The sequence below is a fragment of the Accipiter gentilis genome, chromosome Z, assembly GCF_929443795.1.
Source record: "Accipiter gentilis chromosome Z, bAccGen1.1, whole genome shotgun sequence".
Taxonomy (NCBI): Eukaryota; Metazoa; Chordata; class Aves; order Accipitriformes; family Accipitridae; genus Astur; species Astur gentilis.
In genome coordinates, this window is record NC_064919.1 from 33,922,645 (window position 1) to 33,947,863 (window position 25,219).

The 25,219-nt window shown below is 43.8% G+C and overlaps 3 protein-coding genes across 5 annotated transcripts in view; 2 read left to right on the plus strand and 1 right to left on the minus strand.

The window, feature by feature from the left end:
* Positions 1–1,455: 1,455 nt before the first annotated feature.
* LOC126036502 (purpurin) lies at positions 1,456–8,561 on the plus strand. 2 transcript variants are annotated; one of them, XM_049796402.1, is made up of 6 exons: positions 1,456–1,568; positions 2,483–2,600; positions 4,070–4,206; positions 5,719–5,831; positions 6,895–7,107; positions 8,340–8,561. In XM_049796402.1, the coding sequence occupies exons 2-6, from the start codon at positions 2,484–2,486 to the stop codon at positions 8,348–8,350; spliced, it is 591 nt and encodes a 196-aa protein (XP_049652359.1). In that variant the 5' UTR covers positions 1,456–1,568; position 2,483; the 3' UTR covers positions 8,351–8,561. The 2 variants fall into 2 exon arrangements, with proteins under 2 accessions (XP_049652359.1, XP_049652358.1); XM_049796401.1 differs by lacking the exon at positions 8,340–8,561 and having other exon boundaries at positions 6,895–7,121.
* A 2,759-nt stretch (positions 8,562–11,320) lies between these two features.
* IDUA (alpha-L-iduronidase) overlaps positions 11,321–25,219 on the minus strand; it is a 48,750-nt gene continuing 34,851 nt past the window's right edge. For both annotated transcript variants that reach the window (XM_049796340.1, XM_049796339.1), the window contains exons 5-14: positions 24,713–24,808; positions 23,946–24,148; positions 23,346–23,525; positions 21,522–21,738; positions 20,724–20,939; positions 19,982–20,103; positions 18,617–18,742; positions 17,921–17,997; positions 17,044–17,144; positions 11,321–14,882 (exon numbers count right to left, since the gene is read on the minus strand). In XM_049796340.1, coding sequence (XP_049652297.1) covers positions 14,782–14,882; positions 17,044–17,144; positions 17,921–17,997; positions 18,617–18,742; positions 19,982–20,103; positions 20,724–20,939; positions 21,522–21,738; positions 23,346–23,525; positions 23,946–24,148; positions 24,713–24,808 — 1,439 coding nt within the window. In that variant the 3' untranslated portion in view covers positions 11,321–14,781. The remainder of the gene's footprint in view (positions 14,883–17,043; positions 17,145–17,920; positions 17,998–18,616; positions 18,743–19,981; positions 20,104–20,723; positions 20,940–21,521; positions 21,739–23,345; positions 23,526–23,945; positions 24,149–24,712; positions 24,809–25,219) is intronic.
* SLC26A1 (solute carrier family 26 member 1) overlaps positions 14,938–25,219 on the plus strand; it is a 35,083-nt gene continuing 24,801 nt past the window's right edge. Inside the window, exons 1-3 of the mRNA XM_049796320.1 lie at positions 14,938–14,966; positions 15,261–15,363; positions 18,112–18,214. Of these exons, the coding sequence (XP_049652277.1) occupies positions 14,938–14,966; positions 15,261–15,363; positions 18,112–18,214 (235 nt within the window). The remainder of the gene's footprint in view (positions 14,967–15,260; positions 15,364–18,111; positions 18,215–25,219) is intronic.

A 25,219-nucleotide genomic window follows, 5' to 3' on the forward strand; every position in this document is an offset into this window, starting at 1 on the left:
CCAGCCAAAATGCCCAGGGAGAAGAAGGGGCTGTTGTGTGTAATACTGGCCAGCCCCAAATTCTTCCACCTGCCCCAAAGAAAGCCACTTACAAAGAGCCAAGAGCGCATGGCTGGGGAGGGCATGGAGGCTACACCCAGCCCCTCCATCAGATGGAGGGAGGCATGCTGTGGCACTTGTTCCTGGTCACCCCCAGCCTGGGACAAGGGTGGTCTTACCTTCCTGTCCCAGTTACTAGCAGGTCACTCCCCTGTGAACTTGCCCAGGTTGCTTTGAAGCCATGCAGATGGTGTGAATGGGGTATGCTCAGTCCCTTTGCCAGACATGTGCGTGCAAAGTATCCTTGCCTCCCTCTAAAGTGTAAGTGGAAGCTGCACAGAGACCAAATCAAAGTTTCTTCTGGCAGCAAGCAAGGACTGTCTTTCCCAGATAATGGCCAACCCTAAACAAGCTGCCTGGAAAGCAACACAGGTCACAACAGCTACAGGGTGAAGTTGCATGCTTCCGTTTAGGAATTCCTGAGCAAGTGGTTGTAAGTGGTCTCTGCAGCAAGTCCAACACATCCAGAAGGCTTTAGCCTTTACTCTGAATGTCCAGATTGCTGGATCGGTACCAGTGGGAGAAGTAACCGCTAGTGCTGGCAACTCTTAGATGAGTGTCTGAAGTCTTCAATCTCCCAGCTGAGCCTGGGTAAAAAGACTACATGAGCAGCCTTTGCAGTTGGGGAAATTCTCTGGGCACCTGGAGAAATTGTAAGAACAGCAGGCATGTTTTGCTACCAAAAATATTTTTCTAGCCATTTCTACCTTCTCATCTTTTTTGTGCTTTATTGTACCCCCGTGGAAGGCTTTTAGGAAGAATATCTTGGGAAGGAGAGAGCTATAGTATTTATATACCTGGAAATGTTGACAAGATGAGCTGGGAAGAATGTGTATAAAGATGTTCCAGTGCACAGGAGAACTGGGAACTCCAAGATTTTGATCATGAACATGAAGGCAAAATCTTTATTTTTGCACTTCCCCCCCCCCCCCCCCCCAGTAGATAATACATAACATTTTTCTACTCTTGCAAGGATCACCTTAATTTGATGATGCAGATATTGGAAGAGCTAATCATATATCTACCCCATGCAAGTTGTCAAATATGAACATGTGCCTATGCAGATGAGTATGTGTACTCCAGGAGTTTCTCTGGTTAATGCTCTGTGCTTATTCTCCTAACACGTGTTAGAAGCAGAAAGACTTCAATGAGACAAAGGTGTGGTACAATCATATCAGCAGACTTATTAGCTTTCTGGGCAGCTTTTTCCATTATGTAAAAGCTGTGGTTGTATTAGTATAGCAGTCAGACCCACCAGTGTGAGGATTACAGTTGGTTTTTACATAATGGATTATCCAAGATTAAGCGTTTTATTCAGGCACATGAGCAAAAATAACCAATTAGTGACTTTGGAGATTCATTATTTAAAGGCAGCTGGAGGGCCATTGACACAAATCTCTCCTGCTGACTGCAGCCCGAAGACTGAAGCAGAGTAGTCTCAGGGATCTCCAACATCTCTACCCCAACAGGTAGGTCTCTCTTCAGCAGAGGTGGGCCAGATTAACATCTCTTGCAGTAAGAAGTGCAGCTTGTGTGGCAGCAGCTGGGAACAGAGTAGCTGCTTGCGTGTTTGGAAGTCCTGGGTTGGTAGCTCAGCTTGGATCCTGCAAGCAAGTTTCAGGTAACTGTTTTATTTTGGCATGAGAACAGGTATTCAGGGTCAAATACTCTGCAAGAAGGTATATGCAAGTGCTCTCTTCCCAAAGTGTGAGAAACAAATACACTGGGATACAGATGAGATGGGATACCTGAGGAGAAAAATAAAGCCATGGCCACCTTGTGGCTGTGCTGCAATGGCAGATCAAGCCTCTACAAATCAAATATTATTTGTCATGTTTGTAGAGGGAATGGTCTGAGGGCTGACAATACCAAGATGTATTTTGCCATTAAAGTAGGCAGCTAGGAAGAGCCTGTTTCAGTGATAAGGATTGGCCTTAAAGAACACAGCTTTGCAAGCTTGAAAGCAAAGTGGACACTCACCATGAAATAATTAGAAACAACATCCTTACAACCTACAGTGCTTTACCAGAGCTCAGCAGAACATTGTTCTTCTTGTGAAAACAAAAACTCAAAAAATTGCAAATTTTTATCAACTCTTACCAACCTTATCCAGAGTCTGGCTTGATTTATAATGTAAAAATATGAACTGCAATATTACTACTGGTAAGCAAAATATACTTGCAAAGTAATTGCCATTGATGCTCAGTTTTGGCAGGATTTAGGCACCACAATGACCCAGTTGTTTCCCAGTGGAGGAGTCAGTAGTCTACTCAGCATGGAAAGCACCTATTTTTAAAATGAGGGGACTGTATCTGTAGGCACAGCACTAGCTACCCACATCTACTGCATGAAATAAAATTCCACATTTGTTTTTGTCTTGCAGAATGAAATACGCACAATATGTTTTCTTGGCCTTGGTCTTCTCCACTGTTGAATATAGCCTAGCTCAGACCTGTGCAGTGGAGTCTTTCTCTGTGAAAGACAATTTTGATCCAAAAAGGGTAATTATGGTTACTTTAACAGTATTTGTGAAGAAGCTTCATGTATAAACTGTTTTTCCAGGTTATGGGTTCTGTTAATCTAAAGGGGTTCCTCACCAAGAAGTTAACTTCTTTTATATGCTCTCTCTCAGACACTGTTCTTGTAGTTTGCTTTTCTCACTACTGTTTAACATTCTGAGCAAAGGTAAGGCTGGTAAAACCAGCCTTGAAAGTCAGGGATGTTATTCTGTTAGGCATCGTCTTCTGTTAACTCGAAGCTCAGTACAGATCCCAGCTTTGAGCGGTCCGGTGAATGAAACAACTTGGATCCCCATCAGAGAGAAAGCCCAAACACATGCCCTGGGGGACTTGCATCCACAACCAGCCATTCTTGGGAGTCAGAGCAAACTGAAAATTTATCTAGCTGGGCATCCTGAACACAGACTGACTCTTGCTTAAACACAGCATTTAATCTGCTTGCCTCTGAGGAGGAAATCAAGGCTAACTTGGAATTGGAAAGGTCCAGAGAGGTGTGCCAGTACCTATTTTGACTGTCCCTCAGCAAACATCACTTCCAGCTGCAGCTGGGGTGGGGCCAGCACCTCCTCTATATACAAGATTGGCTTTGCTGGAAACAAACCTGTGTCTGGGGAGAGCTTTGGGAACATCCCAGTCAAAGTTTTTCTCAGGCTTCTAATTGGGAATTATGGACTCTGTTTCGGGCTGAAGTGTGTAACTTGCCAAATAGCTCTCATTAGCTTTACTGAAGAATCAAATTTAACACAGCTAAGTTCTGCTTTCCTCAATATTCTTCTAATAATATTAACTTTTGAGGGCCTTCCTGTCAGTCACCGGCTTAGAGCTTGTGTTCATTTTACTAGATACTGCTTGTACATTTTCAGGGACCTATTTTTTCCTAGAAATTTTCTTCCCCTTAATCTCACTTTGTTTCCCCCTGCTGCTAGTCTCCCCAACACATCCTTTCCTCTTCATAGTGCACAGAGTCATCGCTTTCTGCTTCGCTGGGTAGACCCTTTTCACTATCAGAGATCAGCTGTGGCCCCCGGCAGCCACAAGAGCATCTCCAGCCAGCTTGCTAAGGTCTTTGTGGCTGCAGTTTGGTATCGTCAATGGCATCTTCCATGGAAAAGCAGGGGCCTGAATGGAAACAGGGAAGAACCAGTCTGACTCCCAGCAGGCATCTTGGGATGGGAGAAGCTTTCAGTGTGGGGTCACTGTGACAGGAATGTCTCACATGACCATGAGACCATGCACACAGAAGTGCAGAGCTGCTAGACCCACTCCTCCTGGCAGAGAGGCAAGGGTTCATCAGACGGTATAGCAGGACCTGTGTGCTACGTACTCACCCAGACTCAGACTTTCTCCCCAGGGCAGGCAATGGGTGGTTAGAAGGACACTATGTTTATAAATGCTTTTGTGCTAATCTTGCCATGGTGGTTAATCCAGGTATTAATAGTCTTTCATGTTAGTATGCAGGGAAATGGTATGCCCTGGCCAAGAAGGATCCAGAAGGCCTTTTCCTTCAGGACAACATTTCTGCTGAATACACCGTGGAGGAAGATGGCACAATGACAGCATCTTCCAAAGGCCGAGTGAAGCTTTTTGGGTGAGCTCTCTTGACTTTCAGCTCTACCTGCTGCCATGAGGTACTTGAGGAGGGTGATGTGGATGGTGATCTATCCTGAGCACAAAAAAAGGCCAGGTTTTTTTTCATCAAAAAGGGAAGCTCAATCAAGGTAATACATTAGAAGCCAGAGGTTAGACACTTTTGAGTCCTGGGTTACTTCTCAGCCTGGCTCTGGTCTGGGTCCCTCACAAAACTACTGCATAAAGTCAATTATAAAGTCAAATCTTGAGTGATGAAATGATTAGGTAAATGAATAGCAACCAATTGAGAGGAGCTAGCAAAGCCTGTGGGGCTGCAAGGGCAGGACAGCTCTCATTTCACTGAGAGGTTCAGGGGAAGGAGAGGAGTGTAAATGAGCACTACTTTCACAGATCTTTCAACACAGTGTTAGATGGACTTCAGAGGAAAACGTGGTTAACTCTCAGATGCCACTGTGATGCCTGAATAGACAGATGGAAGGAAGCTTAAGAGTTTTGCCTGTTGCTCATGGTTACTATAAGGAATTACAGCATGTAAAGGGATTAAATAGTTTTCTGGGTGTATGAAAGAAAATCTGGGGCTTCCAGTAGGCTAGCACTAGTTCTGTTGTGTTTTAACTACCAAAAACTGTCTAACTGCATGAATAATAAAATAGAGCAGGTGGCTATGAACCTTAAAAGTCTTAACAGCACAGCACTCCAGGATATTTTGTGTTGGGGCAAATGAAGCTTTGCAGACATACTACGCAGTGCAGCTGGGAAGATTCCTGAAAGGACTCTTCAGAAAGCAAGTTGGGTCTCAAGGCTGCCAGGAATTATCTTCTGCAATAGCAGGGTAAAGGGAAAGCACAGCCTGTGCAAGGAAGGGAATGAAGACCCTTCCACTGTTTCACAAATCCATGTAACACCTGGCAAACTGTGCTAAGATGCAGGTGGTATTCAAAACAAACATATGCCAACCAGAGAAGGGCATTAGAAGAAATGGATGATGAAAATAGGCTGTTCAGGCACCTACAGAGTTCCTACAGCCTGTGTGAAGGCCTTTTACTAGCTTGGAGAACAGGGTGGCTATGAGCCAACTCCCCACTTCCACCCAGGGACACAGCAAATGAACTGAAAGAAGCCCAAATGCAGGTCAGCTCATTCTGCAAACTGCTAACCGGGAATTAAGAAATTACAGCCATCATTTTGCTTGGTGGCTGTCTGCTTGTACAGAAACGGGTGGAAAAAAACCTGCTGAGCTGAAGGACTGTCAAGGCACTGCCACAGCATAGTTGCACAGCACAGGAGGGGACCAGGCAGCAGCAACACACTGTCAGTGATGGGGGAGATGTCACAGATTTGCATTACTTAATGACAAACAGTGACTTTTCGTTAAGAAAGGCCATGCCCATGCCTGAGGCAGTTGTGCTGCACCATAGCCTGGATCTTGCCCAAGTCCTGAATGAGGGACACCCATTTGAAGCTCACATGCTACAGGGTTTTACTTTCAGTCTCATGGATCTTGTTGCAGGTTCTGGGTGATCTGTGCCGACATGGCTGCTCAGTATACAGTACCTGACCCAACCACTCCAGCTAAAATGTACATGACCTACCAAGGCCTGGCCAGCTACCTCTCCAGTGGTGGTGAGTGAACTTCTCCAGCCCCACAGTGCTGGTTGATATCTTACAGCTGCCCAGATTTCTGTGTTTCAGTATATGAGCAGGAAAAACAGTTGAGCTCACATTGCTGCAAGCAGAGACTAAGCATCCTTTTCTGGGGGGACGCTTTATCCAAGCAGTGCTTTTTATCTCCACAGAAGAGGCAGGATCCAGAGACTTCCCAGAAACCCCACCTATAGAGCATATATATTAACAGGGAGAATGCAGCTTAGAGGCAATGGGCCACACACATAGTTTTTGTACAGCCAAGTGGGGTGCTGAACCTAGGGAAGCAATATGTCCTGGGCCCCGCAGTGGGCATTATAAAAGAGGGCCAGTTGTCCTTGTACACCTCACAGCTAATGGAGGCAATATATGGACCCACATCTGCACTCCAGCAGCAAGGCGCAGTTCTCCTCAGACAGACACTGCTGGTCCCCATTGCAGAAACTGCTTATGCTGAACCTCAGTTATGCAGCCTGCACACCCTGTACTTTGTGCCTGAGTCTCCCACAGCTGTGGGACTCCAGCTGTGGAAGTTGGGCAGGACTTGGCCTGCTAATGTGTCAGAAAGAAGTATGTTCATTTAGTAGTGGCAGATAAACCACACCAAAATGCTTTTAGTCGAGCAAGGCTGGAAAACAGGACCCACGTTTTGCTGAGGCTTCTTGTATTGGAAACGTAATATGTATGGCCAGAGTTTAATCTGTATGCCCTGGCCGCCCCCCATGCTTGAGTGAGAGACTTAAAAGCAATTTTTTCTCATTGAAAACCTCAAAAGTCCTCATCCTCCTAATACTTCTAGCCTAGAAAAATAAACCAAAGGTGAAATGCTCATGGGGAACAACATGGTGTCAAGATGCCCTGTGCTTGTCCCAGTTCTTCACTTCATGGTGCAGAGATAAGCTGGATGTGAGAAGTGACTTAAGATCCTTTGGGAAGCTATCCCTGCCCTGTGCTGAAGTGAAGCATTTTCCTGCAGGATGACTAGATCCTCCTTTGCTCTGTTTTGCCCACCACGACAAACAAGTGTGTTTTGATGTTTCAGGGGACAACTACTGGGTGATTGACACTGACTATGATAACTATGCCATTACCTATGCCTGCCGCAGTCTAAAGGAGGACGGGTCCTGTGACGATGGCTACTCCCTGATCTTCTCGCGTAATCCACGTGGCCTCCCGCCAGCCATTCAGCGCATTGTGCGTCAGAAGCAAGAAGAAATCTGCATGTCTGGCCAGTTCCAGCCTGTGCTTCAGTCAGGTACTTTGGGCTAATTAGCACACTCACTGAAATGGCTGCACTGGCAGCTTGTAGAGTAGGTGATCACATTTATTGTAAGTGCAACAGAACTGTAGCAAATAAGTTGTTGTCTTTTAGTACCTTTTTGTAATGTTATATCTAATAAGAAAGTAGCTGCAAAGGGAAGACCATGCAAGGGTGAGAGCCTGTTACAGGGTGATTCTGCAGCCTTAAGTTTGTCCTTACAGGAATCCTGTTTGCTGAAATTGGCACACTACCAAAGGAAGATCAGCTTTGTTACTCTAATAGATAGGATAGGGACAAGTGTTAAGAGCCTGTTGTTTCTGCACTTGGCCACCTGGATAACAGCACCTTACCTTAGGTCTGTGCACTGTCCTCCAGGAAAGGAGGGGAAGCTGCCTCTAGCACCCTCACTCTTCTTAGCTCCACCATGATTTGTGTCCTGGGCAGTCCTGGGAGTAGCAGAGATGAGGGACTCTGAGCGGCTGTTCTGACTGTGTCTGCTGGCAGTGGGAGTCAGCAGTTGCACCACATACAGGCGAACAGAGTATGTCTAAAGCCCATTTTGAGAGAACTTTTTTTTCTGGAGGCATGTGAGCTGATCTTCTAGCTCATAGGCTGTCCATGTGATAGGCAGATAACTTTTTAGGTCTATGCTGGAGGCAGAAATTTCTCTTTGTTGGCAGCTGAGTGCCCACACCCTTCACATGCACACTGCCCTGCTGGAGATTGACCCTTTACTAAGCCAGGCCCCAGGACCTGCACTGAGGGGATTGCCACAGTAACAACACACATGTTCTGCACTGCTAGACAAGAAATAGCAGCTAAAACCTCCTTAATGGGACATCGTTGTGTGAGGCAGTCCTCCACTACAGTGCAGGTGCTGGCATCGTCCAAGTTTATGGGACTGGTATGGGCATCCCTGCCCCATACCCCTCCATATTGGTTACTGTAGCAGAGCGAGGGCAATTGGTTTGTGGGGTCATGCCTAGGCACTCATGTAAGCTGAAAACTCATGGCCAGCTGGGACTAGCAAAGGCTGCGCGAGTGCTATGCCAACAGACACAGAGCAATGCAAACAGCAACTTTTGCAACCTCCCCCTCCCCACTCCTGATCTACTACTGTGATTCAGAAATACTCTAGGAAGGTTGTAGTTACACCTTCACTGAAAACTCAGCACTTCTTTGCGAATTTACTTCCAAGGTCTAAGTTTACTTTTCTTTCTTTCCAGGGGCCTGCTAAAAGTACACTTCTGATCCTATCCCTAAGCACAGAAACCAGACCTCTTGGTCTTGAAGTTGCCACTCAGCTAATAAAAAAAGAAAATCATAGTGCGGACTAGTGTGTTTTTCCTGAAAAACACATGAAAATGTTGGGGGTTTTGTGAACTGTGTGGAATACAGTATTGATATTTTAATTTTCAAGGGAATACCTGATGTGGCATTTGTCAATAAATGTTTTTTTTAAAAAAACCCTCTGGAACTGCTTTTTGTTACCTGCTGTCCTGTCTGGGAGCAGGAAGAGCAAGGCTGCTTGTTAAGGGGAGACAAGATGGCAGCCAAGGGTGGCCCTGGCACAGGTGGGGCAGTGTCCCTCCCTGGCACCAAGCAGGGGGAGCAGGGCAGGTGTGGTGACAGGGACAGGTCTCCTGACAGTGCTGCTCATCAGGCAAATGCATGGTGACAGGGCAGGTCTGGGGTTCACCTGGGAAGTCCAGCCAGTGAGCGAGGGCAGCAAGGCACAGGGCAGGGCACAGGCATGCCTGCAAGGTGGCTCTGGCCAGAAACAGGACTGGAGAGCAGGTCAGAGGCAGAGTAACCTGCAGCAAGGTTCCCAAGGGGGCAGGGGCCTGGGCTCAGCTGAAAAGGGTCTGTGGACCATGGAAGGCAGGTGGAGGTCCCAGGTGAGGCTGCACAAAGCAACAAAAGCTTGTGGGTACTTGCAGGGCCCTGGCATACACAACGTACCTCTTGCACCAACATTTCTACTTAAATTCTGAAGCTAAGAAATCCTGTTGAACAACAGTGCTGACATGAGGCTGACAGTTTGATCCTTGCTGCCTGGTAATAATATCTTAGGGTTGTATCTTGTACATCTCCATACTCAAAAGTCTGCACAGAGCATTTCTAACCAGCCCCTAAATCACAAATGCAATAAAGCAGGTGTTCCTTTCAACAACACTAGGACATTGCTTTAAATGAGCAGTTACTCCCCACTGCCTTCATAATCCAACCTCCAGTATCTGAGAGGTGTAGAACTGAAAAGATAAGAGAACTAACAGGTTTTATGGCCAAGAATTCCTAGACAGAGGGAACCAAAAGAATAGTATCTAGAAAACTCCATGTAGAAAAAGGGTAACCTGAGTCAACATTTTTTGACATATATTTCCGACTGCTTTTAGTAAAATCACATTAACTTTTAATGTTTCCTATGAATAAAACTACCAGTCCAGAACACCCCCAGCACCTGCTGAACCCTTCAGTTTTTCAGCAGCACAAATTTTACAAGTCATGATTACCAAGCATAGAGAGAAGATCAAGCTGAACAGGCCCCCCTCCTGGGGCTTTCAAAAGATATGTGGCACAAGGTTGATACTGAGTGAAGACCTTCAGAGCACTACTTTATAAACAACTTCTGCATGATGCCTGCACAATCTTATCTACAGTATTCAATGATTATCATCTACTGCATCTGTTGAAAGGACCATAAAACCCCTAACTAAAGACTCTTCTCCAAGGCCAGAGACATTTTCCCAGGGATGCAGGAAAGTCTCTCAAGCTTGTGTTTCCCAGGATTTCCAGGTGGGACTCCTAAGGCCCTCAGCCAGCATTGAATAAAGGTGTTCCTTGCTCTTCTGGTCTGTGGAAAGCTACTCTGATGGGGAACAAGATGGTGAACTGCCATTTAAAACTAAGGACAAAAACAGAAGAGCAGCAGCAGGCAATGCAAACAAAAACCCACATAGCTAGAGACCATTGAGTGTTGAAAAAAATATCAGCCTTTTGTGCTGGATTAAGTGCAAGGTCAGTACATGGATTCACCACTTGGAAGGTTCACCACTTGCCCCCTATCCCATGAGGAAGTATTGGGGTGGAGACCTGTGAACTTAGGACCTGTATCACCAGTGATTAGACAATGCTAATCCTTAGCTGAAGGAGCCTGGCCTTTGGCCAGGACATTCAGACCAATACTACCAGTCCTACAGAAGTGGGATTTTTAATGTCTATGGTTATAATAAATGTATGACTAGAGCAGATGGGAGTTACAGCAAGAACCTTATGGTATTTGGTATAGTCTGTCCAGACATGTTAGGCAGTGAAATCCCTCCTGAGCGACACAAGGTTGTGCCTCCAGGTTCATAGGAGGATAGTGGTGGTTCTGGGAGAACATACCATGTTGTTATGTCTGCCCCAGGAATCTGCCTTGTTCTTGGAGGAACTGGGGGAACACATTCCCATCAGGATTGCATGCAGACCCTCATCACATGATCTGGCAAGTTAATAATCAGATGGGAGTTAGCTCATATCCATTTTTCTCCACTGACTGCAGGAAATGTGAAAGATGAGATAGGGTAGAGCAGGCAGCTACGAGTGTATTGTGATCTGACTTATACTTCCCTTGTTATTCCACTGAGTTCAGCATAAAATGCCCAGGCTATGTCTAGAGGCAGACACACTTCTGTCTGCTGTTTGAGCTGGCTGATGAGAACCAGTCTATTTTTCCTGGTTGTAAGTGCAGGTATAGGTCCCAAGTCATAATCTGTCCTGCACAAACTTTCCAGTAAAAAGAGAAGCAAAAAAGCTGTTTACGAATGAAAAGGACTGTTGTTTTGCCCTCAGAAGGTCCTTTAGTGCTGGCAGAAAGGCTATGACTGTGCAACAGCAGGAAGAACCCCACAAGAACCTCCTCCCAGCAAGGACACTGCAAGTCCCGAGAACTGATCCTATGATACCATGTTGAGTTAGACCAGTTTTCCCTAGGCTGTGGTAACGGAGGCAATCTATGCATTTAAATTCCTATTTCAGCCTTGAAATTTCTTATGGTCACGCTCCCTTCACGCTTCATTTTAATGTAATGCTGGAACTTGCACCAACCAAGGTATCTTTTACATCTTGAGAACAGGCTTTACTTCCCAAGATTAAGTTGTTGACACAAGAGTTTTGAGCAGCTACCAGAACACAATGATCAAATCCTGTTTTTACAGGCTTCATGTCAAAGATCAAAAACTGATTTTATTGGGTAGCACAAAACATGGTAACAAATGCAGTGTATACACAATTAGACAATATAAACCACTCCTTTGAAAGGTTTTTCCCTAGCATTCATCTTCACAAACAGTTGCACAACTGTTACATAGCCTCAGAAGCTTTTGCTTGAAGAGCAGGCAAACAATTTCATCTTGCAGTTGCACTTAGATTTTCCCATTTGGATTTACGGCCAGCAAGAAACAAACCTGCTATCCCACTTAGTGCTATGCACATTTGGCACTTCTGAAAACTGAAACTGGGAGCAGGGGGGCACTGATCATTGGCCGGTAACGGACGGGATGGTAGAGTTAAACATGCAATTTTGTAAGCCCTATCAGACAGAGTCAGTGACAGATGGTTACAGAAAACTCAAGTATTAAATAGCATTTTTCTGTAGACATTAAATTATAAAAAAGACAAGGGCAGCCCAAAATTTCTACACTTTGTTGGAAATAAATTCAAGCCTGGAAATACCAAATTCTCTTCTCTGCTGCAACTGTTTAGACTTGCTCATTGCTTAAAGGAATAAGTTTATACCAAAGCAGCAAAGAAGAAGAAAAAACAATCTTGCTAAATATTCAAAACTTGTTTCTGAACAGACAGTGCCATTTTTGGTCAGCTCTGCTTTCCATGCATATTTGCCACTGCCAGGAAAATACGTGAAAAGGCACTGTGCCTTCCACACTTTGGATGATGTTTAATGTAAAAACCCTAAAAGAGGGACCTAGTGACAGATTTTCAGTGGCTGGACTTGACCCTAAGAAACTGGATATTATTTGTACCTATAACTTGTTAAGCTCTGCCCTTGCAAATAAAATTTCTTTTTTGTGGCTTCAGTAAGCAAGACAATAATGTATGAAATTTTACTTTGAAATTTTAGAGAAAACAACACTCTTACTTTGCTTTTTAACAAGACCAAAAAGTAAGCATGAGAATTACAAAACCACTTCAAAGAGGCAACTGCAAGCATCATGTCTGTCACTGCTGAGAAGCAGAAATCCTGGACCAGCAGAACTTCCAGCCTAAAATCTTCTAAAAGATAATAACTTGCCCTAAAGGAAATCACTTGCCATAGGGACAGACTTCAATACAGTGGAAGAGTAAGTGAATTGCCAATCTCTGTTCTGCACCTTTGCAAAAGCCAAACATTCTACCAGGACTCATCAGCTCTGCATCATTTGCCTCATATATGCCATCACTGACTTCACTTTTGTGAGGTATAATTTGTCTGCTAAATAAAGGGCAGTGATTTTTGATCTTCCATTTTTTGTGATTTGCACACCTATACATTTTCTACTACATCCCTGTGTAGCAAAATCAATACTCTTCACAACAGCTATGCTTCTTTTTTTTTCAAACACCTGTAACTAGTGCATGGTGCTTGGTTTGATAAAGACTGCTATATTCTGATTGCCAGTGTGGGAAAACTTTAAAACAGAAGGCTACTTAAATAGGACATCCTAAGGGGGTCAACTGTCCTCTCAAGCTCGCATATCTTCCCCTGCTTCAGATGTACTGAAATCTCTCTGTACTTGAATATTTCTAAAATTATTTTTTTCTGTTGTTTTCACTTCATATTGGTGAAAGAATATGTCTTAACTGCTAGATTTTATTTAACCAAATATTCTAATTCTTCACTTAGGGGCAGTTATAACAGCTTTTAAATGTATTTTTACTATCTCCATGTAAGTGGAACTTCTCACTAACTTTTCTGAAACTGAGAAAGTTCTCAATTAAGTAGACTCTGATGGCCCTTTTCTGTTCTGCACAAGCCTTTATGGGCAATTCTGTGACAAAAACTATCTTTTAAGGCTAACTTTCTGCATAAGCACATGAAAAAGTAACCAGAAGTTAAGGAGATGCAAGGCCTCATCTCATATATACTGACTTTTTGTATATGTTTCTTTTCTGTGCAGTAAAAGTGAGGCCTTTTGAGGTAGTCAGCTCTCACCTACTGTGCAAAGTTGTGGTTTTTTGTTTGTGACCTGACCTGAATGTTTCATTTGCTGTTATGTTGGTGAGGTGGCTGATGTCAGCAAAGAGAGCAGTAGGGGATTTGTTTGTGTGACAAAGTTGCTCTTCTTACGGAAAACAATCTGGCTGTTTTCACTGGCATTACCCTTCCCTCTACAAGCATTTTAAAGGCACAGTTGAAACTGCGCCAGTTGTGAAAAGGGGAGAGTAAAAAAACACCCCTGCAATTTCAGTGAACTTTTGCCAAACATATAAAGTGTTTGGCAGCTGCAAGGACAGCCAGAGATGTTCTGTAGCCCATTATCTGGGGCTACCACACGCTTGTGCACATGCTTTGGAAAGCACAGAAGCTCAAACTTCTTGGTTAATTTCCTAACAGCCTGTCAGTAGCAGCCCTGTTGTTACATTCATGAGTGTGTCCTCCTGTTATACAAAAACACAGAAGGCTGTAACTAGCATTTCAGCTTTCTCCTGGCCACCCAAAGCCAAGCCTCAGGTCACTTACAGTCTGAGAGGGGAGGCATGCTGGGGAGCGACATTAGCTGTAAGGACTGTAGAAGGGCAGGCTAGGTGACAGCAATGGAGAAAGAGGGGCTTTCAGGATTACAGCCTCCACCACAAAGAGGCAGTGGCCGACAGCCCCAGTGCAAACAGGTGACTTGGGCAAAAGCAGAAAGCAGAAAACACAGGGAAGTCTGGAGGCTAGAGCTTCCTGTGCCTTCTTCCCCTTTGAGGATGAGCTGCTACCCCCTCCCCTGCCTGACTGAGGGGAATAGCTCTGGCATCCAAATAACAGCCACAAATGCAGAGAGCGCTGGGTGGAAACCCCTCTGTGAGAGGGTGAAGAGCCTCATACATCTGAAGATATGGCAAGTGCTCTGAAATAACCCACTGGAGCATGTGTGACTAACCAGCAGGGAAGCAGGGATCCTCCACTTCATACTCTGAACACCTCTGGTTGCTGTGCACTTTTCCATCAAACTATTATGTCAAGACAGCCTGGCAGCTGAGGGAAGCAAGTTCACTCTCAGACAGGTCCTCCTTCTGCCTTTGCTGCCATCCTCACTCATACAGTGAAGTGATGGTCCTGTTCCTGCTGCTGTTTGTGACCTCTATAAATCTTTGATTGTCCTGGCCATTAGCTCAGTGTAAAATAGGGAATAATAAACATTTATGCCCATAATTCCTAGTTACCAAGCTGAATCCCAGTCCTACAGCAGCCTTTTAGAATTGTACCACTTGAGTTGTCAGCTGTGGCTGTTTGATAACGCTGTCTTTTGAGCTCTGAAGAGTTAACAGGGGCAGTTGCTTCTAACTTGCATTCTTAACTTGCTTCATCAGCTCCTTTCAATACTCCCTCCTCAGCTTGCGAGGAGTTTATTTTTCTGGGGAGTTGTAATTTGCAGGGAGCATACACCACTCTGTTACCAAGCCAGGCACCACGCTTCAGAGTCACTTGAAAGCTTCAACATACTCCACAGGAAGAGAGGACAGGCCTGCCTTCCCCCAGTAATCAATGGCACGCACTCTGTAAAAGCCGGAGACCGAGCTTCCTGCAAATGAAAAGGTTAGAAATGGTCACTGTGAAAGGCCTGTGGTGCTTGGAAGATGTGGAGCAGACACAACTCCTATAAAATGTAGGTTTGTGGAATAGGCTGGGGAAGTGGCGAAATCAGTTCTGCACCCTATGTAAGTGTGTCTGTGCCTGTCTAACTAAAAATGATTATAAACTCCTCATGGCCAAGTACTGGCTCTTTTTCTATGTTGGACCAAGGACCTCCTCTCTCCTTATTAGGATTTGCAAGTAAAGCTACAGGACTGCTGTCCCAGCAGCCCCTTTGGAAGAAGGCTACAACATCTGCTGCAACCCACAACTAGAAATTTCCTTTTTTCTGACTTACTTTTCTGCCTGAATTATGCCTTTGGAACAGGTTATGTGGGGACAGGATCAACAAAGAAGCAGAACAAGAAACATGCAGGCTGACTGAAAACCCTCTGCTCAACTCAGGAAGCAGCACCACTTGCTCAAAAGGTATGTGAGTTGATGTTCTGTGGCTCTGTTGGTTTTCATCCTTGATCCGGTTCAAAGAACACAGCCTTCACTAGCAGAATCTTTAACCTCACAAGCAATATAAATGGGTTTTTTTCTCATTTATTTACTTGATTTTTATGTGTGCTTTAGTATTTAATTTTTTTTCTAAAGAGTAAGAATGCTAGAAATAATAAATGAGAAGGAAGTACCTAGCAATAAAGGCTGCTGAGATGTGAGAGTTTTTCAACCAGTCTTTTTTTGTTGTTGTTTTTGAAACAAACAATTAAATCTGGTAGGTTCCCCAGATGTGCAGCACTAGATGATAATGAATCCTAATTTCAAAGATTTGCCTTAGCCATGATTTACAGTCTTTGCTTACCTGTGTAGCCTTCACATTGCAATAATAGCTCTGAACTTTATTATGCACCCATTGCTGATGCTAAGCCTTTCCCAGGCTAAGACGAGCTTGTGTTTCTAGTGAAAACCTCTCTGAATGGCTCTTTATTAGTACCACTTTGAGGCAAGGTCTGTCTGTGTTTCACACAGCTCTGATCAGTGCTTATTAGTAATACTTGTTGGACAGTCACATTGGGGATTAGACCAGATTTGGTTAAAAAAGCCCCCCAAGAAACAACCCCCTCTTCCCCCAAAACATCACTACTTTCTTTCAGTGTTTTTCATCTGGGTATGTTTCTATTGTCTCTAGGCTGTACTTGAGAAGAAACGGCCGCAGGCTCTGGGAGAAGCTTTGCCTGTTGACAAAGTCGAAACTTGATGCCCTCTAATGTGAAACATGTAAGACTTAGGCAGCCAGACAGGGCTAAAGAGAAAACTCTAGGAAACAGCAAAAAGGGGGCTCTGTCCTTGGCTAGGTGTTCGGATAGCCAGGACAAACTGTCCTACAGGAGGACCTCTTCTGTTCTTACAAGGGAGCAACTCAGTAGCTTAAGATTGCCAAGCCATAAAAGGGTATGACATGGACAGGTGACCACAGTGAAAGCAGAATTGCGACCTTCCCCTGGAGCAGTTCAGAACATGCTAAATGCAAGCCAACCAACCCCTCCATGGAAGGTGGACATGACCTCCCACTTATTTGCGTGCTGATGCCATATCCTTAGGCAGTCTAGTACCTTAAGACTCAGTGGTATAAAACAAGTGTTACCAAGGCAGTTTGCTCCTACTTCCCTACCCCAAAAGCATTGTACAAATTTAGGCAGAGGCATGGCCAACACCTGTGGGACTAAGCCCAAACCTTAGACTTCCCTTGCTGTGAGCCCACTACCAAGAGCACAACATCAAGCTCTGGTCACATGGAATAATTTTTTTTGTTCTCATTTTTGCATGCTTCTACATCAGCTACAAGTAGAGACAAAAGTGCTGCTTGGCCTCTCAGGGAGCTTGTCAGGCCCGCAGCTGGGTGACTTTGGTTTCTGTGGCAAGGTATTTACTCATGGCAATACTAATAATGCCCTCATGACTTTCTGTCCATTAGTACTTGTCCTTGAGAATAAGGCTTTCACTGAGAACATGGTCCTAAAGGAAGGGATTTGCTCTTATTTGTGATGGCAGTGTATGTCACTAGCAAGCTATGTACCTTCAGTAGTTATTAAATGATGTTTCACATACTCATGAGAGGCACTACTAACATGACAAATTACATAATATGCATATTCTTGCCATACCTGGACTGTAGACCCAGAGAGTGAATATTGTGTCTTTGACATTAATGCGCTGGTATGCTTTTCCATCTGGTGAGAACTCCACTTCAAATGTCTTTATACATCTAGAAAAGAAAACCAGATAGCTCAGTAAATACAACTGATAATGCAGTGAGCAATCAAATCCTAATCTCAGGGCCATTTCAAGAAGGCCAAAACCAGGAAATATTCAGTTGATTCATTCCTACCAAATGTGGGATAGCATGCATTGTCAGTATTAGGAAGAATCACAGCTCCAACAGCCCACAGAAGAACACCCAGACTGACTTGCTATATCAGGTATTTGCAGCATCACAAGCTGTTAAGCATCTTTTACTCCCAAACCCGGGTTATCAAGGCTGAAGCCTCTATGAAGACTGGCTTGAAAAGGAGCTAAGTCAGTGCTTCCTGAGGGAGTCCGGATGTACACTGGATGACCTCTGACAGTTCAGCTACAAAGGGTTTCCAGTCTAGTACAGCTTGCTGGAGCAAGGAACTGGAGGTTTTCTCTTCCAGCTCACATCCCTTACAGGTCCCACTTAGGCACTTGCTGCTAATACAACTTCTGTCACAGAACTTCCTGTCTGCTATGCTGAAGGCAAGTCCCTCAAAAAGCCATTGGATGGTGGTGAGCAACAGGCAGATTCCCTTGCTCAGACCACAAATTAGTCAGGGTTGCTCTTCGTAGTTACTGCATGTAGGTCCTACAGTTCATTTTGTCAGACAAATGTACTGTAAAATCTCTAAAGGAGCAAGTAGTCATTAATTTGTGAACTCGTTTCACTTTCTAGGACTGGTGGCAGCTTAGGGAGTAATGTTATGGTAACTTGATTATATCAATTTTATTTTAAAAGCTACTTACTTTGAATTTACACAGCCATCGTCCCACAACACAATGACCTGCCCCTTTGTGAGAGGGATCAAACGAACACTGGTCACCTGTCCGAAGACACAAGCCCATGTAAGAAAACTGTACAAACCAATCAGCCAGGTCAGATTTCTGTGTTCATCCTTCCTTACTAATTATTTGCTTTGATTTTTTTCCATTGGGACTGGAGAAGAAACCTAAATTCCTGGCTCTGTGGCTTTGCAGCCTATGTCTCCAAACTGTCAACCTTGCAGAGTACCTTCAGAGGTTCTGAGCACCACTACGGACGTGAGTGGGACTGAATGAGCAGATACTGATGTCTAATCTATGACAGCCATGATTCCATTTTATTTTTAGCTATCAATTATTAACTGGAGACCTGCTGTCAAGCCTGGTACCACATGATGCGATTTTAAAAAAGATACTGCACTTTCCAGTACTACATTATTATTTTCCCACTATGGATAAACTTGCATTTATGTCAGTGATGGCTCCTATTGCTTGCTGTGGAATGCTTTATCTTGAATTATGCCTTGGACAGTGTTCTCATCGAAGAATAGAAGAATTGTTTATTTACTAAGTCTTTTAACAAATAATAGGCCCAAATGATAGTCCAGCTCTTCTTAGTGAGACTTAAAGCAGGAAGCAGTTTCTACTCTGGTGAATGTGACAGTAGAATACAACACATACTTGATCAGGAACAGATCTGGGTCTTGCACAGATGTGGATCAGAAAGACTGAGGGAACAGGAAAGTCTTGCTTCAGTGTCAGGATGCCACCTTCAGGAAACGGGAATGGGCCTGTTGCCACTGGGTCCTGTGGAGCCAAAAGAGAAGTGTTGTGAATAACCTTGCATTACAGCACCTGAAGGCCAACTGTTACATCAGTGTAAACTGACTGTGTATTTACTTTGGGACTGTAAATTTCCAGTAGAGTTGGTGCTGATAAGTGGCTTACAGCCATCAAAGTCCTTCAAGCTGGGAGACTTCTATCTTGCCTGTTTTCCAGATCTTGATGAAATGGAGGGTTTGTCCATCTCACAAACTGGGTTGATCACAAATGCCCTTTAGGCACAATCTGTCACCTTTAGTAACCTCCAGTGGGTGCCTTTCAGGCTAGTGGTTTTTACAAACCACACCCCTGTCTCTTAGCTATGGATTCCCAGCGTGCAGTGAAAGCTATTGCTAGCTACAACAGCCACTCAGCTAGTCTGTGAGGATGAGGTTTCACCAGATGGCCAAAACTATCTAAAAGCCTGCTGCTGCCCTTTGAAGATCTGATGACTCCTGTAGTATCCCAGCAGCCTCAGCAATAGTGGGTTATGGCGACTGGGAAAGGAACACATAGTACTGTACACCAAAGTCAGAAGGCAATCACCATCTATGTGTCCTGAAGGGGACAAAGGTGGCCTCCTTTATTTTAACCCGTGGGTCTGAATGCATATGGAAGCTATGAGAGAGGGAGCTAAAGTGGGGACAGAAGACTTACTCCTCAGTCCACTCTGGGGTGCATTCAGAACTGGTGAGGATGAGGGGAAACTGCAGACCTCCCTGTGAGCCCCTGAGAGATGTCAAGCAACTTCTCAACTTGCACTGGGTAGTTTCCACCTCAGGGAGCTGTTTGTTTTCTGTTACTGAGAGGGATTCATTTCAACTCTCTAACACAGCAATTTTGCCCTTCTGTAACATACAGAGGGCCATGTGACTTATTTGGGGAGACAGAACAGAAAGGGTCTCCAAGCTCATTGAAGTTTCAGAGAGAAAGTGGAACCTACTCTGGAGCAACTCTGCCTCTTTAGTTAAGGGTAGGCTAGCAGCAAAGAAGCTGGTCATCTACATTTAGTCTCTTGTATAACATAAATGTGAAGGTATCAGTTGTGTATCAGCTACATTTCTCTGCGTGACTTCAAGTGCATTTTCACATGCATACAGGATGTGCATGACAGTGGGCTAAGGAAATTTTGACTACCTGAGCTGATTTCTTGTCTTTAGCTGTAGTTAACCAATTCACAAGCACTCTACCCATACGACACTTCAAGCAAACACATGGTCATACCTCAGCATCCCTTATTTGCTGGAACTGTTCTGGGGAAGGAAAGTCAGGGCTTCCTAGCTTTTTCCACTTCAGGTAGGGATTGGTTTGGTTGTTATCCAGGTAATATGTCACATACACCAGCTCTTTAGGAACACAAATGAAAGAGAGTAAACTCTTTACTTGGATTTAAAGATGAACAAGAATAAGTTTAGCAGAAGCTGTGTAAGTCTACCTTCTCAAAAGTGATTTCAGCACTTCGGCGCCTGCTTCCACTGGAAAGTCATGAGGCTAGCATTCTTACAAGGCTCTACAATTTTTATTTGCCAAGTTTAAATTTCAAGCTATTACTTCCATAATCTGAATTGAAACCCTCTTATTTATTGCACAGGTGCTGCACAGGTGCTGCATTTATTGGACAACTGCATCAGCTGTTTAATCATGTGGTCATGTTGGCTGTCTTGGAGTCATCCCAGTAAGGGAACTGTTGCCTGGTAATATCCAGCCAAGAACACTGAGATCAATAGCTTTCCAAAAAGGTAGCACTTGCAGCTGCCATTAAAGGCAGGGTCAAAGTGCAGACATTAGGAAAGAACCCTTTCCTAGAAGAGCACCATCATATCTCAGAAAATCTGGGCGTGCCCAAAAGATGAGAAAGTTAGCAAATGAAACTCACTCTTACAATGAAAGGCAACTCAGCTGAAGTGTTTCAGCAGATGTTCTATCCTAAAGATCAATTATGTGAGCTGCCTACATGTTTGTTTACCTCTAAGTTTGGGGAAGTGGGTGGCGTTCACTGTGACGGTGCTGATGTTGGATGAATTCCTGTTATCCTCACTTGAATACATCAGTAGAGTAGCTTGCCAGCTGTCTGAGGGTTGCATCTCACTTGGGGTGTGCACAGATGCCAGGACACCAATTGTGCTGTTTTGAGTGCTTTCACCTTCACTGCTGTTCACTTCTGCAAAAATCTGCTTTTCTCCTTTAAAAAATGTGACAACTCTGTAAGCATCACTGCTAGTCAGTCCTGTACCAGCTTCTGATACAGGAAGGGTCAAAACATGGGGATCAACAGGTTGACCTATATTCTAGCTTATTTTACCAGGCGTAGCATTCAGCCAGGCTTATTTTACAACAGCAGAGCATGCACTTACTACAGCAGTTCTTATGCGTAGAAGTTCAGCTAGCAAGATCTAAGCATGTAACAGTGAATTAGAATCTTCCTTTATTATGCTGCATGGGTCTTCCAGCTGTGGTGATTTCTTAAAGACATTTACAGCCTCATGTGATGGCACAAGAGGGAGGGAAGTACCAGTCAACAAAAAGGGAGTGGCTGGCATACAGAGGGTATAAACAAAGCAGTAAATTAAATCAAATGGATAACAGACTGTCAGGAACTGAGCTATTAACTTCTCAGAGGAAATGAAGTTTCAATTTAACACAGCTGATAAACAGAGGGTAGGAGAAACCTGCTTTTATCAATGGCTGGAATAATCTGTTTTAGGCAGGAAGCTCCTAGGTAGGAAAGGTTATTGATGTGCTCTTTAATCAGTGGTTACTATACCTAGCAGTGCCAGCAAGCCCATGACAGTCAGCACTGGTTTCCGCACCATCTGGACATGAGGTGGCTTTGTATTGTTCATCTGAAAACGTGCTGTCAGGGTCCGCTGAGTGAAGTAATGGGGGTAGTAGCTCAAGAAGGCATTGTCATTACTTAGCAGCGTGTAGTTGATGGTGTTGTTGGCCTTGGCAATGAGCAGGTTTTGATGCTGGATGATTACCTGCAAAGTCATAGAGAAGATGGAACTTCACACTGGAGAAAATCCAACAAATACACAATGTCTGTATTTTCTTTAAAACTTTACACCACATTGAAAAGAGCTGTCACTCTGCCATTTTTTGAAAAACTAAACTGTTCCTCACAACTCTTGGAAAAACTAATCTTTAGGTGATACATTAACACTGGAAAATTTGAAGTACCCACATAGTTTTGCCAGGAGAAAGTCTCTGAAATAACTACTACTAGTACTCTGCATAAATTATGAATATATTTCCTTGGATACTGCACTACAAATGATGCTCCTCTGTCTTGAATATTAAACTAATAATCTGGATTTATCATCTGAATTAAATTTAAATGATTCTCCAATTCTGGAGTTACTTTGTACCCATTACAGAAGTGTCTGGGAGCTGGTCCTGGATTCTCTTCCGCAATGACTCATTTCATCACTTGGTGCTAACGTGGAATTAGTTCTCCCAGTATTTCACTGGTTGCTGTGCTGCTTTCCCACAAAATGTCAGAGCTCCCAAGCTCTGTTTACCAGATTGTGCCTAAATATCAGAATCAAACAGAACTTCAGAAGGCTGACAACTAAATAGGTCTCATAATTCCATCCCTGAAGGAACACAGGGCTCCAGCTCCTATCCACCCAAGTATTAATTTTCCATTGGATGTGTCTTTTTTTCTCCCTTCATATCACCATGTCATTATAAACACTGTTGTTTGCTCTCACAAACTCCCTACAATGCAGTCAGTGACTTGTTGCTTTGGAGAAGACTGCTTCTGTCTGCAGCCTAAAGGAGCTGGGAGCCTTTGTCACCACAGGAGCAGCTGATAAGATGTATCATGTTTCCGGGTAATATACATGCCCCCAGGTCTGGGAATTACTACTTTGCACATGAGTGCTTGGACTCTGGATGCTGTATAAGGTAGCAGCTCACAAAGCAACAGGCCTGCAGTGGGAACTATTGTTATGCAGCAGCAAGAGCTGAGCTTGCTCTGGGGCCAGGCTACAACTCCTGCAGGGGCATGAATGCTGAGCATTCTCTTCTCCTTCTGCTTTTCTGATCAACAGCAGTAATTACTAGCAGTAACTAATAAGACCATGTTTATAGTCATTATCCAAAACCAAAGAATGGGCTTATGCTGAGAGCTTAAGGTACTTCTTAATTATACCTGGTGTCTCTTGCTGAGATAAACTTATGAAGGAGCTGGGAAATAATGTCTCACCTAAGTGAGGTGATAGCTAGCAGTAGTTGAGATAATAGTAGTAGTATTACATGAAGAGAGGATATGTGCATGTAGTCTTATCAGGTGGATCTAACTGGGGGACTGTATACAGTATCTGACACATTCTCCAACACATGGAAGACTAGTTCTCAGTTGGTTTTTTTTAAAGGGAAGATGAAGAAAATTAATACAAACTAAATAAAGCTACAGAAAACAGACTATTCAGGGAAACTCCAGCTGTATCAACAGGGAGGTCTCCTTTTGTTGGATCTATTGTTCTGAGCAGCTGCTTAAGAATTGACTGTAAGTCTACTTTTGTAACTGTGTTAATGCATCAGGAGACCCTGCTGTGACAAGTCTGTCAATGAACTGAGTTACCTTTAAAACCATAGCTGCATAGGTCACATCAGCTCGCCACAGTTGTGGAATGGACCATCCAACCATTGGATCTGCTTCATCATTGTATATGGCAACAGAAGCAAAATTTGGAAACAGCTTCTGAATTTGTTGAACTGCTTCTACTTCCTGTTGCAAGATGTAGAGAGAACTCCCACCTCCCTGCAACAATATTTCATATCTGTTTAGTGAAAGTGAGCAAACAGTAGTAAACACACAGACATACAGACATAAACATATTCTGAAAACACGTTTCTGGAGTCCCCGAGGAGCTGTGGGCCAGACAGTATTATTATTTTTACCTAATCCATTACAGCAAGTGCTGTTTGCATGAGCTCCTCCTAGAATATAAAATGGAAAAGAGGTGGAGGAGTTGACTCCCCCTGGGAATTAGGCAAAGGCAAATTTGCTTTGAGGTGAGGTCTTGCAGCTGAACAACTTCAAAGTTTCATTAGAACAGGTAGCCATTCTTCCTGCTATAGGCGGACGCTCATCTGGAAATCAACTTCATAAATGAGAATAAAATGTAACGTGGATTGAACTCATTAAAAAAATAGCCTTAAACTGAAATCTTGGACTGACCTTCTTATGGAGAGAGATGTAGTCCAGCCTTACACCAGTCTCCCCTGTGAAGAAGTTGGTTCCATTGTAGCAATGACACAGAAGACTCCAGCACATGGGTGACTTGGGTAAGGGGTGGAAGGAATCCCCAGGCCCTCCAAATTTTAGTAGAGGACTGGCTGCTCTTAATCCTTCTGAGCAAGCATCATAATAGTTGAGAAACCCTGAAGTGCAAGCAGATGCATATATCGAAGACGATAAAACAGAATCTTGATATAATACTTCAGGGAGACTTTATTTATAACTTTATTACTATAACTTTATTATTGCATTTATTGGCAAGACCTCACAAACTTGGCCTACTCTTTCCTGTGCACTGTCAGCACAAGAAGATGTCAAAACCTGAGCTGCATTCACAAAAGGTCTTGTGAGGACAAGTTCCCAAGGCATGCATATGTCAATGAACAGTTTTCCTTTCACTCCACCTTTACCACCTTAACCCCAGTAACCTTAATGTATATCCAAATAATGAACTGCATCTTAGTGTAAATCCTGTTCTGTTTTCCCTGTTCTATCCCTGTATTTACACTGATGTCCAAGCAGGGAACAAAGTGTAGTGAATAACGTGACCTTAGCAAAATAGACTAGGTATACCTTCCACATTCCTTACCTCTCCTATCTACCTTATTTCTTTTTCAATATCTCTCCTTTCTCATTGTCACCCCTCAACCCACACCCCACACCTGTTTCACTTTACTACACTAGTAAGTGCTCCAAAACATGCTTACCGTTCACTGTCATAGACACATTGTCAAAGTCATGGTGGTCTGGTTCATTCCATGTTTCAAAATTCCATTTAGCAACATGCTCCAATCCGTACCTATCTGTAGAAGAGGCCTCATTTATCAGTAAGCTGCATATTCAGACAATCCTATCAATTAGTCACTGATCCAGGCAATCCTATCAATCAGGGATGCAGGTGAGGTTCAGCACCCAGAGCTACAACAGGTTATAAATATTACCTATTTTTAATAATGAGGGAAATGTGATTTTGGTAGTTTCAGAATGATCTCTCATTTTCAATGAAATGCAGCAACATTTGAAAAAGATGAAAGGTGAGAGGGAGGTGACGTGAATTACAGCCTTGTTTTTAGGGCACTCACCTAGTCTTAATTAAGGTTGAGGCTTCTGTTTCATTAGAGATATTTGAAGCTGGCATGTGGGAAGTGTTCAGGTTATCATGTCCTAGTACAAGCTAGTGGTTTACAACCACAACAACATAACAAAGTTAAAAG